The following is a 17,160-nucleotide window of genomic DNA, read 5'->3' on the forward strand; positions in this document are numbered from 1 at the left end:
CTGCATCGGCAGGTGGACTCTCAACCACTGCACCACCAGGGAAGCCCCATTAATCCACTTTTAAAAACAGAGGGAGCAGAAGTGCTGTGAAGAAAGCAAGGGATAGAGAGACACACACTGAAAATGTCACTAAAAAGCCGCTCTCCTGGCCAATGGTCACAGAACTACATCTTTACTGAGGTCGTAGGAGCGGCGGTCGTACCACAGGTAGGTCTCTGCTAGAAGTACAGGATACACAAGAAGATAGAAGCTGGCATGTTTGAAGAACAGAAGTGAAGTAATCTACTAAAAAGGCGACGTGTAAATATGGAAGCTTATATTTAAAATATTTACTACTTAAAATTCATCAGAGCTGCACCCCAGTTTCATAACAAAGTATTCAGACCGTGTAAATATCGAATGCAAATGTAATCACACAGTCAGTGGCTTACAGCGGTTACTCTTTGCTCCCAATCATGCTTGTCATCAGATAATATTTCCCTAATCTTGTTTATGGACTCCTCAAGGTCTCGGCTGGAGTAAATCTGTAAGCAAAATTAATTTACAATCAATAGGAGAAAATTTACAGAATAAACAAAGATTATTCCTTAATTACCTGAAGTCAAGGGCACTTAGTGAGCCCAGTAAAAGAAATTATTTCATTTTTCAGAAGGGCCTTCAAGATAACATCTAGTCAAGTTTGTCTTAGATTGAGCTTCTTTCCTGCTCTGAATGCATACCGACTAGATCCGATGCCCACGTATGGATAACCTTGCCTCAAATATGGCTTTACTATAAGTTAACAGATAATTTCATGTACAAAAGAGAAGAAAGCCCACTGGGGAACTGGCAGTGATGCACAAGTCATTGATTACTCTTAGCGTTTTTTGTAACACCACATTATACAGGCAGACCTCGGAGACACTGCCGGGTCGCTTCCAGACCCCTGTCATAAAGTGAATACCGCAATGAAGCAAGTCACACGAATTCTTTTGGTCTCCTAGACTGTAGTCTATTAACTGTGCAATAGCATGATGTCTTAAAAAAAAAAAAAGTGTGCATACCTTAATTTAAAAATACTTTCTTGCTAAAATATGCTACCATCCTCTGAGTCTTCAGTGAACTGTAATCTTTTTGCTGATGGAGGGTTTGAAATATTGTGAGAATTACCAAAATGTGACACAGAGACACGAGGTGAGCAAATGCCGCTGGAAAAAGGGCACCAACAGACGTGCTCGACGCAGGGTGGCCACGGACCTTCAGTCTGTAAAACTGCAGTATCCGTGAAGCACAACAAAGCGAAGCGCAACACAGCAAGTACGTCTGTACTTGCAACTTTAAATACTTTCAGGTCTGCTCTCTCATTTATCCTCACATATTACTCATAAGATGGTGAGGGGGGGGGAACCAAAAACAACCAAGAGTGAGGCATGCTGGGAAGGTCAAGGACGTAAGGATGGTCCTGAGCCTAAAACACCTGTTACCTGCTTTATACACACACACGGCAACGAAGCAGCAGGTGACAAGGGAGTCACACAGACACTAAGCGCTGTAGGAATCCAGAGCACGGACACCTGATGTAGCACAAGCCCCGATCAACGAGAGACAGTGCTGAGGCACAAAGCAGTCTGAAAAGTGTGGCTGTACCCCAGCTTCTGTCAATCAACTGTGCCGCATCTGTTAGGTGGTACTTAAGGGGAGCATCAAGATGGAATAAACTAAGATTTTATGAAACCATTTTTTGTAGTTTTCAGACACCCAAATTCTTCAACTTTACAAACTTTTCTTTCTGAGGAAAATCCCTACATAAGCATGCTTCCTTGTTCTCTCTTCTAACCTAATCCCTCATTTCCCCCTCTTTTAGGTGACCTAACCCACACACTCACTGCAGGAGCAAGCTACTTCTCTCAGTTCTTACTGAAAGGTCATCCTGGGCCGTGACTTTCGCTCTTCTTTTCCTGGTCTGCAACCTCAGATCTCCTGTGGGCTTGACAGTCAGAATTACCCTACCTAGTAAGAAACTCCGCACGTCGCACACTTGAAAAGTGAAACTTGAAGCATAAGCCCATCCTTGTTTTTAACCAAACGAAACATCTTCACTCACCTGGACTACAGGCACATCATCAAATGCTTTAATAAAGTCCTCTTCATCAACAGCACCAGCTCCCTCTTTTGCAGCTATAAAAAAGATCAATTTTTGAAATGTAAACAGTGTGCATCGGAGGAGTCTGAAGATACAAAATCAAAATTATATTTTGGAAGATTTGTAACTATGTTTTAAGTCTTAAGTTTAGAGTTTTTGTGGCATTGACAAGCATTATAGACTTTCAATATTCAGATAAAGTATAGTAATTTTACAGTGTAACGTATGTTAGCTTAAAACCATTTAAAGACACTACTTGCTTAAGGAGGGCCAGTCTAGCCGTTAAAGGATTTAGATGGTTTATACTGTATTAATGTATAAGTCTTTTCAAAGATTCCAAATAAACATATAATAGAAATTTTAATTCTTCAGGGAATAAATGAAATTACGTCATTGTTAGGAATCTAGCAATTCTGTGAAACATTCAAATAAGTTCTAAAGAATTTAACAGTTTCATCTCAACTTCATATTGGTCTCCAAACATTATTTCGAAAGAAAAAAGGAAAAAAACATTTTCATTTCCTTTAACTCATGATAACTGTCAATTTTTCATGTACATGTCAGTTGCAAGTTGACCCCACGAAGTTGCTGTAAGATACTCCGTTACTTAAAAGTTGTTATAATTGCTATCATTTGGGAGGAAGCTTTTTCTGTTTGCTAATATAAGCGTCACTTCACGTATGAAAATCATGTGACATTTTATCAGATGTTTTTTCTTCATAATAAAGGTTTCCAAATGGTTATCTACAGTCATCCCTGTAACCCTCATTAATGATTTATATTGATTAGTCCAAGTGCTTTTCTAGAGCTTCTTACCAGACAAGTTATCTGGAGTTTGAGGTGCTCATGGACCACCTAGACAGAAAGGGCTTTAAAGACAACTCGTTACAGTGGTAAATACGTGTCATCACTCTTGATGACTATTACTCTGCATTCACAAGCAAACTACACACAGACAGCAGTAACACACTGTGAGTGGTGCCCTGTGTCTGCTTTAGGTTAGGACTGCGTCCCACCGAGCAGATGGGTGCTGAGCTGAGCGCTCCTCTGTGTGAGGCCTGGCACCACATACCGAAGAGGACTCGTGGGCCAAGCACAGTCCCTGGGCCCGAGGCATCTGATGGGGAGCCAACAGGGAAACTCACGACTATGGCGTTAGACGAAACGGAAAAGGACAGGATCAGGTCTGAGGGGAAGACAGGGTTGGTACCTCTGCACAATCTACACAGGTCGGGTGTGTGCAAGGGGAACGGTGAGGGAAGGGAAGGAAAAGAAGTGGTCTGATGACACAGAAAATTTCTAAGCCTCGTCTATGGAATGGATGCTACTCAAAAACGGATCAAGAAAACACATTAGGAAGATTGTTCAGGGCTTCCCTGGTGGCGCAGCGGTTAAGAATCCGCCTGCCAATGCAGGAGACACAGGCTCGAGCCCTGGTCCGGGAAGATCCCACATGCCGTGAAGCAACGAAGCCCGTGCACCACAACTACTGACCCTGCGCTCTAGAGCCCACGAGCCACAACTACTGAGCCCGCACGCCTAGAGTCCGTGCTGCGCATCAAGAGAAGCCACTGCAATCAGAAGCCCGCGCACCGCAATGAAGAGTAACCCCCGCTCGCCGCAACTAGAGAAAGCCCGTGCGCAGCAACGAAGACCCAACGCAGACAAAAATTAATTTTTTTTTAAAAAAAAGTACTGATACATGCTCCAACAGAGATGAACCTCAAAAACATTATGACAAGGGAAAGGAGCCAGACACAGGAGACTGCATATTGGATGCCTCCATTTCTATGAAATTTCTAGATAGCTAAATGCCTAAAGACAAAACATGGGCTGGGGAAGGAAGGAACGGGGAGGAACTGTTTAAAGGGGATAGGGTCTTCTTTTGAGGGATGAAACTGTGTTGCAACCAGGCAGAGGTGGTGGTTGCTCAACACTGTGAAGATAATAAATGCCACTGAATCGTTACCTTTAAAATGGTTGATTTCATGTTGTATGAATTTAAGCTCTTTAACAACAACAACAACAAATTTTTAAGGAACCAAAAAGTAAAGGATTAGAAAGAACTAGGAAGAGCAACACAAACGTAAGAAACGAGCCCAGCTCTTCCCTCTGCCGCCAGCACAGCTCCCGCTGTGCAGAGACGCTGTGCAGAGGCTACGAGGGCGGGCGCTGAGCCGCTGAGTCAGGACACGCCGCCCGGGGCTGCTGCAGAGAGCAAGAAAGGCCAGCAGGAGGAGGTGGCGTCCTAACGCGGGTCCTCACTTCGGCTTTACCTCAGCTCAGCTGGCTGAGCCAAGAGCCCACTGCTGACAGTAAGCGCGGTTCTAAGAGCAGCAGCTATGTGAGTTTTTTGGAGGTAAAAAATTTACACAACTATAGTAAATCAACTATACTTCAATAGCATTTTTTTTTAAAGTAGGTAATTTGCATGTAAATTTAAAATGTGACAGCCAAATGAAACCTGTCTATAACAAGGACTCAAAACTGCCTAAATTGGGGGATGGGATAGCAGGGGGATTAGGGAAGAAATCCTTACAAATCAATGTTCAAAGCCTCAGGGAGCTAAATCCTTACCATTCACTAATTCGGCATCCCTACAGCAACAAAATACATTTTAAAGACATAAGGTACAATCTGACTTCCGGACAGTCTCAGTCTTTTCTTTTTTTTAAATTTTATTTATTTATTTTTGGCTGTGTTGGGTCTCTGCTGCTGCGCGCTGGCTTTCTCTAGTTGCGGTGAGCAGGGGCTACTCTTTGTTACGGTGCACGGGCCTCTCGTGGCGGTGGCTTCTCTTGTTGCGGAGCACGGGCTCTGGGCGTGCGGGCTCAGTAGTTGTGGCTCGTGGGCTTCAGCAGTTATGGTTCGTGGACTCTAGAGCGCAGGCTCAGCAGTTGTGGCGCTCGGGCTTAGCTGCTCCGTGCCATGTGGGATCTTCCCGGACCAGAGCTCGAACCCGTGTCCCCTGCACTGGCAGGCGGATTCTTAACCACTGCGCCACCAGGGAAGCCCGGACAGTCTCGTCTTGATACACAGCAACTGGCTGAAAGGCCCCCTGGTAGTGTCAGGCATGGCTGGAGCCCGAGGCCATCAGGGTACCACACGCTCTACTCTGTATTGGGTTCACGCGCCCAGAGGCTCTGCCTCAGCAAATGTGGCAACACAGCAGCTCAGACTTACAGCCTACCAGCTTATCAGCATCCACAGCAGAGAACTAATTTAATTCAAGAAGAGCCAGTGGAAGTGTACTGCCAACAGGATTACTTCACCTCTTAAGGACGCACAAGGCAAGTATCAACGCACGTCTGGTTTTAAACGTCGGCAGAGCTGACCCCGCGGTACCACACTGGGCTCGGTCCTACCTGAAGACTTGGATCCAAGGGTGGATGAGCCGAGCCTGCGGGTAGTCCCCATTCCAACGTTTCTGCGGGAGCTTGCTGGAGCTTTGGATGACGTAGAGCTGGCAGAAGAAGGCCTATTACCATCCACAGAATCCTCATCATCAAAATTTTTATCTGAAGAATAAGCACAGACATCATTTTTTGTTTTCATTTTTAAGCACTTTTTCACCTGAACTGAAAACAGCAACTAGTCTTAGAGATGAATGGCTTGCCAACTCTTTTGGAACCTGAGGTGCCCATCCAGGTCTAGAAAAAAGCCTTAGCTGAGTCCAGAATGCAGCTACAAACATCCTGTTTGCTTTCACACATCTGGAATGCTCTCCACCCCAATTCTGGAAAACCATAAAGAAGAAAATAACCTCTCATAAAACTACCACCTAGGAGCATACTTTAACAATTTGACATATTTACGACCATCCTCTCATGCATTTTTTTAATAGTTAACATTAAATATATTTCGTTTTTGGATACTGTGTATTTCAAATACGTCCATTTTACCACATGATGAAACATTCTTCATAAACACCATTTTCACGGTTCCATGGTACTTTGCAACTGGAAAATGGCACAAATGAAAAATACTTTCATTGTTAGACATTTAGGGTGATTCTAATAACTTACCATTAGAAATAATATTGCAACAGATACCTTTCTACTTGCATCTTTGTTTGAACTTCTAATAATTTTAAGGAAAAAAAAATTCCTGGAAGAAGGATTACTGGGTCAAAGAGTATAATAAAGTTTTTGATGGGTACAGCCAACCTTATTTTCAGAAACCTCATATAAATACATACTTTTCCTGGAAATTCAAAGAAGGGCCTATCTTGCCACACCCTTGCCAATGCTGAATATTAAAAAAAAAAAAAAAAAAAAAGCAAGCCTCTTCTTTACTGTTGCATTCCTCTCATAGTGAAGTTGAGCATTTTTTCATAAGTTCATTAACTTCTAAATGTTCTAAACAGCAGGAAATCCAACCAATATTCCTCAAGTTGTATTTAAAATTTTAAAAAAGAAAACCATCTTTGGGCTTATAAAAATGAACATACTTATGAACAGCATTCTGATGGCACAAAAATTAAAGCTCTCCCGATACAGAGCACGTGTGGGTCATTCAGGGGGCTAAACAAAGAACTTAGGAGTCATCAAAAACAAAAAAAGAAAACTGACGTCCATAGCCGGCAATATTCATGATTTCTGAAAACGGGCATTAGATTTTTACCAGAAAGTCTGAAGTAAATAATTGCTGACCAAAAAACAGATACAAATAACCTGTTTTTCTTGCTCTAGTTGCTTCTCAGCTGAACTATCAACAGCCAAGTCTTGTGTCTACTCAGGACCCTAACGTTCCTTACACCTCACCAACAATCCCCTTCAAATCACAGGGCTTCTTTTATTCAACAGTCAGGGAGGGAGGAACCATATCCTCACAAATGCAGATCCCTGTGCAAACAGCTTCCCTCAACACGCCTTTACATTCCCCATCGCCTGGGCAAGCTGTGCTGTAATCCATACAGCAAGGTCTTGCTGATTCAGGCGTCCAGTGGTCCACTAGCACAGACTTCCCACGTGGATTCAGAAGTGATTCTTACACTGTAGAGCACACTGACAAGGCCGCTGCAAGAGTAAAACTTGGTCTGAAGTACAGGACGAGGTCACCCACTGGGCACTGACAGGAGCCCCGAGAGCATGTGGACCGCTGTCGTGACACGGCCACGCTGCGGGGCTGTGTCATTACTCCACTGAGAACAGTGACAGCCCCGGGCTGTGGGGAAGGTTAATAGTGAGTGGGGGACACGACCACGACTATGCTTCACTCAAAAACGCATGTAAATTGTGTTTAGCTTTGTCTTTCTAACACAGGCAGGCAAGCCATGTAGAAATGCGTTGTTATTGAGAATTATTTTCAATGGGCCGATTTCACTGGAATTCCTGGAATTTCCACTTGCAGCAATGATGCATTAGCAAGGACCTAACCTCTTAAGAGAAACCAGACAGAATATGTAAAACTACTACTTTCAGACAGGACAACAGGCAGTGCAGAGCTGAGATGCCTCAGAGAAGGGAAACAAACAAGGTGAGCTCTACAATCACCCCCAAGTTCCTGCCTGGAGACAATTCCCAGGCCACCCAGGCCAGGGAGCCTGACAGCCTTGCTAAGTGGAGAAAATGAAGACCAGACTCCAGGGGGGGCAGGTAGCTGGGAGAGGCAGGGCCGAGTGCTGGGAAAGAGAGAGCCACACTGAAAGAGAGCTCCAGGCATGCCTTAAGCTCTGGGCCACGCCGCGTGAGTGAGATGCCCTAAGGGAGGGCAAAAAATGGCCAGGAGACTGTAAACTGAACAACCCCAAAGTCCACACAAAGTAGGAAGATGCTCGAGCACCAGAGCTGGGGTGCTCTCGGTGACTCACTGGAGGCATTCAGTAGAGACCCCAGAGAGAGCAAGCCTAGTAGTGGGGCCAGGTCTCAAGGACAGTAGACAGATCTGCAAGTAACTCAACTGCTTTGCCAAACAAAGCATGACATTCTTTTAAAGGACTATGACAAAACGCAGACGCTCAACAACGTAACAGTCACAACACACAACATCTAAGCAAAACTTCATAAACAGATGAGAAGCAGCGAAATGTGGCTCATAATCAGGAGAGAAAAACGTCAAAAAATAAGGACCCACTAGGAAATGACAGAGATGATGGAACCTGCAGACGGGAACATTAAAACTGCTACACCTGTGGTCAAGGAGTAAAGGAACTCACAGACATAATGAGAGAAAAGGAAGGTGTTTTAAAAGGACCAAATGGAACTTCTAGAAATTAAAAAAACACAGTAGCTGAAATGAAAATATCGTTGAAATGGGATTCAAAGCAGATTAGACACGGCAAAAGAAGGGGGAAATGAGAGATTTTAAACACACAGCAATAAAATTTAACCCAAATTAAGCATAGAGACAAAAAAAAGAAGAGCCTGAAGAAGAAAAGAAATAAGAGGAATAGTCTCAGAGATCTGTAGGATGATACCCAGCAGTCTGACACACGTGAAATTGCACTGCCAGCAGAAGCCAGAGGGAAAAAGACACATTAGATACTGAGGAACAAAATGACAACAGCTTTCAACAGAAACCATGTGTGCCAGAAGACAGCGGAATGAAAATGGTGAAAGGAGTATTAACCTAGAATTCTACATCCAGCAAAAATATCTTCTAAGAACAGAGGCTGAATTAAAACTTATTCAGACAAACAAGACCAGAATTTATCACCAGCAGACCAGCACTCCAGGGAATGCTGAAGATCTTCGGGCAAAAGGAAAATGAAAACAAATGGAAACTTGGAATTACATTAAGAAATGAAGATCACTGGTGATAGTAAATATGTGGATAAATATAAGACTTTCTTCTCGTATTGTAACTACTGTAAAAGATAACTGATTATTTAAGGCAGAAATAAAATACTCAACATTTGGTCCCCATTCTTTTTATATTCTCATGTTACAGGAGGATAACCTCACGGCCAGAGAAAGCATCTATGTCGGCATGTGGATATCCAGGCGGTTAGGATATATGTTGCTGTAAGGGATGCCACACAGAAAACTGGGCAAGTATGAAGAGAATGGAAGCGGTTCAGATTCGTCCTCAAAGAGCCTGTAGTTTTAAAAGTTAATCACAACTTGTCCACGTTCACTGCAGACGCCACATTACGTCCGCTGCACCGAGGACGCAGCTGCTTCATCACCAGTGTCGGCGTGGAAACGGCCCCCAAGGAAGGGAAGGGGGAAAGGCAGCCAGTGGGAGGTTTTTTAAAACTGAGCTCCAACAGTCCCGACTCAGCCTCTTTACTTCCCCTTTGGAAACAAATCTAACGGGCTTACTTATTGAATTTTCTAAACAGATTAGAAGCAACTAAATATAGAAATAGCGAGAAAGGGGGATGGAACACAGGAGTTAAGCACAGTGATGTGAATGAAAAGTGACAGTTGAAAGCCCGACAGCTAAACAGAAACTATAAAAAGCAAACACGCACATAGAAAACACCCCGAACTCACAAGGCTTAGAACCCAGTGCAGGGGTCAAATCACGTGTCCCAACCTAAAAGCGCAGTACCGCGTGCCCATCACCACGACGCTGCACCAGCAAGATTACATGATTGTTCATGGGATCCATGTGCTAACAGAGAAAGTAATTCACCTTTTCTATCTGAGTTAGAAATTCAGGGGAACAGGAACGAGGGTGTAGTCATTTACCAGGTTACATTTGCCCAGAGGGGTGTTTGGAGGATAAAGGTCAATTGAGCCTATTATTTGAAAACTAACACACCGTCTAAAAATAAGTTTGCCCTCTGGTTCCCAGCTTTTGGGACACCCAGAAATTAAAATCAAATCCAAAAGGGGGTTAGGCTCTCAGAAAGGTACCCAGCTTCAGTTAACCGGGGTTAAATTTCTCTATGTAGCAGGTGCCGTTCCCGACCCGGACAAATGAGCTGTGTTTGCCACCGCACTCGGTCACAGAGGAGACACACTCGGGAGCCAGTCCAGGGTGAGGGGTCTCGTGGTCTCTGGGTCTAATATGTTCCAGTATCTTTCAACTAAATCAATCCATACTGAACTCTACGAGTCACTTAAATTCCCATTTTCTTTAGGCTTTTCAGCTAAGCAGACATCTGTTAGAATACAGCCTCTTTTTCTAGAGCTTTAACCAAGGCAAACACATGTGTGAGAATGAATATTTTTAGCTATGCAAGCTTTTGCTATTACATCAACTTAAAACTTTTCACACATTAAGAAAACATCTGTTACACAGAAAACGTTCTTAGAGAAGGATCGGTTCTCCCTGAGCCCAAAGAAATAATTAATTCTATCTCCTGGCACCACTGCAAAGACCGTCATTCTGAGGGTCACTTCTCTCATGTGACAGCCTGGGGTAGAAACCTGGCATAAGCTCATTGGCGCCTTCGGTTCCTTTAATCTCTTAAAAATCACCCCAGTTCCATTCCCCCTTTTACAGCATTGGGACAAGACATTTAAAAATAACGCGTGAAACTTCTACAGTGTGACGCTAATTTTCATCCAACTCTCAATCACCCCACTCCTGGTAACCCAATTAGCAGGCAGTTATCGTGAAGTGAAAAACAGCAGTAAAACAGCATGCCCCAAAGAACTGTTGATACAATAGAGATTTTAAAACACAGAAGAGAACCTTTTGAAAAAATTAAAAGTCCAGAGAGCACACACAGTCATTCGTGGACTTAGCAGCAAACCAGCCTAGTTCTCAAGGCTGAGTAAGTCTGTGAACTTGTGCTGAAGTCCTCAACTGTGGTCCAGATGCTGGACAGAGGCTGGCGAGCGGCCAGGGCCGGCACAGGCCGGGGCAGAAGCAGTCCCTCCATCGGCCTGAACTGACCCACATTCTGAACCCCCTAAGGAAGGGCCGGCAGAGCCCCGGCAGCCTCAGGACTGAGCTGTAACCAGGCTGGATCGGGGGTGATACAGAGCAACAAGCCACACACAGACTCTAGGTCAAAAGTCACCACACAGACCATAGCACGGCACTGTGACTGGAGGTTCAGGTCCAGGAGTGGCAGAAAAACATATCAGTCTAAAGACTGACTTCAAGTTTCGTGTTTAGAACTTGGAATTACAAGTTTTGGATCATATTGTCCGTTTAGAAAATGTATACACTCATCTATGAGGACGAACAAAATGTCACAGAAACTACGAGGAGGTGTCTGTCCCGTTGTCCATCTGCCAGGGAGGCCGGAACCTAAACCTCCAAGCTTTTCCTCTTTTTTCCCCTGAGGCAGGCCGTGACCCACGCAGGTCCAACGGGGAGAAAGTTCCTCGTTCGTTCTCTTTATAAAGACAACTAACTCCCTGTGTCAGGGTCACTTTGTGGAAGCTGATACCCCAACAGGCTTTCAGCTTCGCCCACTCCCTGTTACTGAAATTCTCCTCCAAGGGAATGAGAAATGTGGCAGCCTAGTAACTGGAGCATAATTAGCAATCCCAAGAGAAGGCTGCACGGAGACACGATAATAAGCCCAAAGGCAGGCTGCTTTCCGTAAATATCCCCGAATATCTTGTCTTGATCTGTCACAGCTCTAAGCCATGGCTGACGGCCCCATACACCAAACACACTCCTGTGTAATCCTGAACACACCGTCCTCTGCGAGCCTCCCCGGCTCTGTCCTGCTCTGGGCTGCACAGCCATAAACGTCTTGCCTTTTACTCCGACTCCCCCTGTGATGAGCTGTGTGCAGATCTGTTCTGTCTCTCTGTCCCTGGAGCAGACACATTCTTCTGGAATCCCTCACACCTACCACAGAGCCTGGGCCAACACACAGTAGGGCAATCAGATACTTAACTCTGGCAGTCCGCAGGAAAGAAGTCAAAACTTGTGAATGGATGCAAACCATCCTTCACGTATCTTTTTCAGAAGCTTTTACTGCTTTTAAAAATGTATAAGGCTTCATTAGATAATATAGTCAAACAAAGTCTGACAATATCTGAGGGAAAATGAAGAAAGTAAGGTAAATACAATCCTAAATGTTTTTTTAACCTTCCTGATGTCCTACCAGTCAGAAATCTTTATTCCTTTTTTCTGATAAAACATATACCTATTTAAAAATTACAAGTCAAAGCCCTCTTATATCAATCATAACCCCCCAAAATTAAACTGTTCACAACGATATATATGCATTTCCAGACTTCAATGCATGCATAAACCTACCATTATACACACACATATGCAACAAAAACTGTTTTGCCCACTACCGATATTTAGTAGATATTTTTTCTGTATCTGTCTAATCCATTTTGAAGACTACTATTACACTGCTCACATATGTAACATTTGATCAATCGCTTATAGACAGCTCGATTATTTCAAATCTTTCACCCTCATAACACCACTGCAGTCATGTGTTTAAAAGCAGCGACAGTGAATGCACACCTAGGTCTGCACATACCTGCGTGCCAGGCCGTGTTTGGGGCTGTGCCTAGTCTCATCAAATGCTCCCGACCACCCTAAGAGGGAAGCACTATCGTGACTCCACGTTAAAGGCAGAAAATCTTAATGCAGCCAGATACAAGTGCCTAGAGTCACACAGTTAATAACTAAGAGGGGGTGGAGCCAGGGTTCAAGTCTATGTGCATCTGACTCAAGATGCTAGGATCCGAGTTGTGATAACAAACGACCACCACACAAAAAGAGCAATTCACGTAAACCGGCCACTGTGTGCTACGCACGGTGCTCAGTACTTTCTGTGCGTTATTTAATTCTTACAACACGCCTTTGCTTACTTAAGAAAAGTACTTAATTAAGATAATTTCTTAAACATGGAATCATCAGTGACTCTTATGGCTGCAGACATAGAAATCCTCAACAAAGTATCAGCAAACCAAAGCTAGCAACATATAAAAAACTATCACCATGGCCAAGCAGGATTTATCCCAAGACTGGAATGTTGGTTTAATATATAAAACTTAATTTAATCATCATATTAATAAACTAAAAGACAAAAACACATGCTCAGTAGACACAATAAAAGTATTTGACAATACTGGGGCGGGGGGCGGGGGGGGAAGAAGCCTTTCATGCTAAAAACACCACAAACAGGGACTAGAAGGGAACTCCCTCAACCTGATGAAGACTAGCTACAAAACACAAAAAACACACTGTTAACATCTTATTTAATGGTGACAGACTAGATGTTTTCCCCCTAAGATGAGGAAAAAGACAAGAAGCCTACTCTCACCACTTCTATTCAACACTGTACTAGAGGTTCTAGCCAGGACAATTAGCAAATAGGAAGAACTAAAATTATCTCTATTCACAGATGACGCAATCTTGTATATAGAAAGTTCTAAGGAATTCACTAAAAAAACTATTAGCACTAATAAATGAGTTCAGAAAGGTCGCAGAATATTAAACCAAAATAGAAAAATCCATTGTATTTTTATACATCAGCAATGAACCATCCAAAAATGAAATTAAGAAAGCAATTAACAAGAACATCAAGGAAAAAAAAATACTTAGGAGTAACTTTAACACAAGTTACGTTACAGCATGTTTGCTGAAAACTGCATAACATTATTGAGAGAAATTAAAGACGTAATAAATGGAAAGACAGCTCATGTTCATGGATCAGAAGACTTACGAAAAGTTACTTTGCTCATTATCCAAACTGTATTTCTCATCCATTTGTCCTCACCAGCTTTGACTTTTAACCAAAGTTGGATGGTGCCTAGAGAGGCATGAAGGTGCAAACCACACTGTCTGCAGCAGGTGGCTGGGTAAAAGGCTGTTTCTCTACAAAGTTCCTACACTCCTCTCCGTCAAAATATGGGGAGGGGGGTAAGTGTACCCCCCCCAAATCCAGTCAGTATGGACCAGCAGTGAAACCAAGAAGGACCCTGAGGGGCTTCTGGGCATGAAAGCCTTTTTGTCGCCCGTTTCTTGTAGGCAAGACTCCAGCCTCCATGACCTTCCCTGAGTTCCAAAGGGCGGATTAGAACAGCAACCCCATCCTTGAACTACTGCTAAACAACTCCTCATCAAATTCTCCCAGCTTGGGACACACGGTTTTGAGGGCAGGTGCCCACGGTGTCCCCCTCTGCCTGGCAAAGCAATAAAGCTATTCTTTTCTGCTTCACCCAGAACTCTGTCGCTGGGATTGGATTCGGCACCGGTGCACAGAGAAGCTGAGCTTTTGGCATCAGTACTAACTAGGACCAGTCCTACTTAACGGTGCTCAGTGACGAACACCCTTCAATATCCATATTCTGATACAAAACTTCCTCTGCCCTGTGTACAAAATTAAGAAATGCTTTTTAAGCATTTCAGAGCACAAGGCGTAGAAAAACTTTAACCTGGCGGGAAACACTGGCACATTTCACAGAACAAAACCGGACACGGCGCGACGGGAGTGACGAGGGTGCTGAGAGTGTGTTACGGCTGCAGTCACCCACTGTCCATCACAGAAAAGCAGAGCTGAAGCACAGGCAAGCTCAACGCCGAGGATGAGTTTCCACCCCCTCGGCCGTGCGCATGTCCACCCAACGCCTGCAGAGCAGATGAGCCAGCAGAGAGGGTGGGGGCCAAGATGGGACGACAAGAGGAAATTCAGTTCAGGCTTACTCATCCCCTAAGAAGGGAGCGAAAAGGGGAAGCAACTGGGGCAGACACGATCAGAAGCTGGAGAGGGACAGGAGAGGTGAGGGGACCCAGAGCAAAGTTGTGCCGACACCGGCACCGCCAGGGACAACTGATGAGCCCTCCCCGCTCAGGTCAGGGCGCGCTTCTTCCTCGGCGTCGGATGGAGAACTTGCTGGCCGCTGCTCTACAGCTACCAGCTCAGGAGAGACGCGGCAGAGCCCGCGGCCGGCCTCGTAGGAGAGGAACGCACAGCAGGCGCTGGGCAGTGAGCCTGTCCCCCCGCAGGGCCACGGGCCACCGGCCACCGGCCTACACCTCCATCAAGACCAACCTCGAAGCTGAAAATGGGGTTTAAAAACGGAGTCCGCCTTCTGCCTATGCAACGTGTATCTCTCTAAATAAACCTGCTTCCACTTTATTTAATTAATTAAAGTAAAATAAAAAGAAGTTTAATAGAATGAAAATTGGCTCCTGTTTCCCTGTCTGTGAAAAAAGGGTGATACTGCCCACCAACAGGGATCATCTGAAGGCAGCCCTCCTCCACTGCCAGCTCCGACAGACCTGGGGGACGCCCCCCTGTAACCACAGTCCTGCCTCGGGGCTGGGCGGGACCCAGAGGCTCTGCCCCACCTGCCACCTAAGTCACGGCAGAGCCTGTCTTTCTGCAGGATTGGGGCCAGGTGGAGGGCAGCCTAGCACTGCTGCAGCCCAAAGAAGGGCGGCCCCAGCCTAAGAGGGAAGCGGGAAGCCAGCAGAAGGCGGCAGAGCAGAGGTCGGGAAGAGCGGAGGCCAACGCTGCGTCTGTGTGCCTGGGGACAAAACAAGACCCCTCGGTTACCCGAGCCAATTAATCCCCCTTTCTACTTATGTACCTGGAGTGGAGGTGTACCATTTATAATCAAGGGGCTCTCTGTACCACTTGAAGGGGGTGTCACACAGATTAGAAAGAATATACACAAAGGTAGGAAAACTCCAACTGCTCAACAAAGAGCAGCTGTTACACTCTGTCACTGTGTGATGCCCTGAGTACAAAAAAGCAACCTTTCAAAAATATGTGGATTGGGCTTCCCTGGTGGCGCAGTGGTTGAGAGTCCACCTGCCAATGCAGGGGACACGGGTTCGTGCCCCGGTCCGGGAGGATCCCACATGCCGCGGAGCGGCCGGGCCCGTGAGCCATGGCCTCTGAGCCTGCGCGTCCGGAGCCTGTGCTCCGCAACGGGAGAGGCCACGACAGTGAGAGGCCCGCGTACCGCAAAAAAAAAAAAAAAATGTGGATGGAGCTGAAGAATTAGGAATAGAATTCTTTTTTCTTTAGTTGAAGAACAGTTGATCTACAATGTTGAGTTAATTTCTCCTGTACAGCAAAGTGATTCAGTTATACATATACATTCTTCTTTTTAAATATTCTACCCCATTGTGGTTTTATCACAGGATACTGAATATAGTTCCCAGTGCTACACAGTAGGATCTTGTTGGTTTTTTGTCTTTTTATAAATTTATTTATTTATTTATTTTTGGCTGCATTGGGTCTTCGTTGTGGTGCAGGGGCTTCTCATTGTGGTGGCTTCTCTTGTTACAGAGCACAGGCTCTAGGTGCACGGGCTTCAGTAGTTGTCACACACGGGCTCAGTAGTCGTGGCTCGTGGGCTCTAAAGTGCAGGCTCAGTAGTTGTGGCACGGGGGCTCAGTAGTTGTGGCTCGTGGGCTCTAGAGCGCAGGCTCAGTAGTCATGGCGCACGAGCTTAGTTGCTCCGTGGCATGTGGGATCTTCCCGGACCAGGGCTCGAACCCGTGTCCCCTGCATTGGCAGGTGGATTCTTAACCACTGCGCCACCAGGGAAGTCCAGACCTTGTTGTTTATCCATCCTATATATAACAGTTTGCATCTGCTAATCCCAAACTTCCAGCCCATCCCTCCCCCACCTCCCTCCCCATTGGCAACCACCAGTCTGTTCTCTATGTCTGTGGGTCTGTTCCTGTTTCATAGAAAAGTTCATTTGTGTCATATTTTAGAGGAACAGAATTCTTTTAATGCTCTTATAAAAGGCATAGAGCTAATTCAGGTTATATAGTAAAAGAAATGTAGGGACATTTTTGAGAAACAGAAGAATGCCTCAAACTCCCTTCTGTAGAGCTGGTTCCAAAATGGAAGGAAGGATCCACCTGCCCCCTTGTCAAGAAGCCTTGGGATGGTCTCAATGACAATTTTCTCAGGGTCACAGGAAAGAAATGTGTCATTTATAAGGTAAAGGAAAAAAACTAAATTAGGAATCTGCTTCCACCAAGTGGCACCAACTTTTAAATTCTCTCTAAACCCTCCACAGCCTGCCTGTGACTTGGAAGTTCAAGTCCAAGGCACAGGGTCACCTGAAAGGTGATGTGGTCTCAGAATACCCACTTTGTTGCTTGTGTAACAAAACTGGATGGATGCCCAGAGGCAGTGGACTTGTCCCCTTGGGGGCGGGAGCGGGGGTTACTGGAGAGGACACCTC

The 17,160-nt window shown here is 45.0% G+C and overlaps 1 protein-coding gene across 1 annotated transcript in view; it reads right to left on the reverse strand.

Moving 5' to 3' along the window:
- The window catches only part of CLASP1 (cytoplasmic linker associated protein 1), a 267,853-nt gene that overhangs the window by 113,896 nt on the left and 136,797 nt on the right, over positions 1 to 17,160 (reverse strand). Inside the window, exons 9-11 of the mRNA XM_060016946.1 lie at positions 5,488 to 5,640; positions 2,084 to 2,157; positions 432 to 524 (exon numbers count right to left, since the gene is read on the reverse strand). Coding sequence (XP_059872929.1) covers positions 432 to 524; positions 2,084 to 2,157; positions 5,488 to 5,640 — 320 coding nt within the window. The remainder of the gene's footprint in view (positions 1 to 431; positions 525 to 2,083; positions 2,158 to 5,487; positions 5,641 to 17,160) is intronic.

The sequence above is a fragment of the Delphinus delphis genome, chromosome 7 (genome assembly GCF_949987515.2).
Source record: "Delphinus delphis chromosome 7, mDelDel1.2, whole genome shotgun sequence".
Taxonomy (NCBI): Eukaryota; Metazoa; Chordata; class Mammalia; order Artiodactyla; family Delphinidae; genus Delphinus; species Delphinus delphis.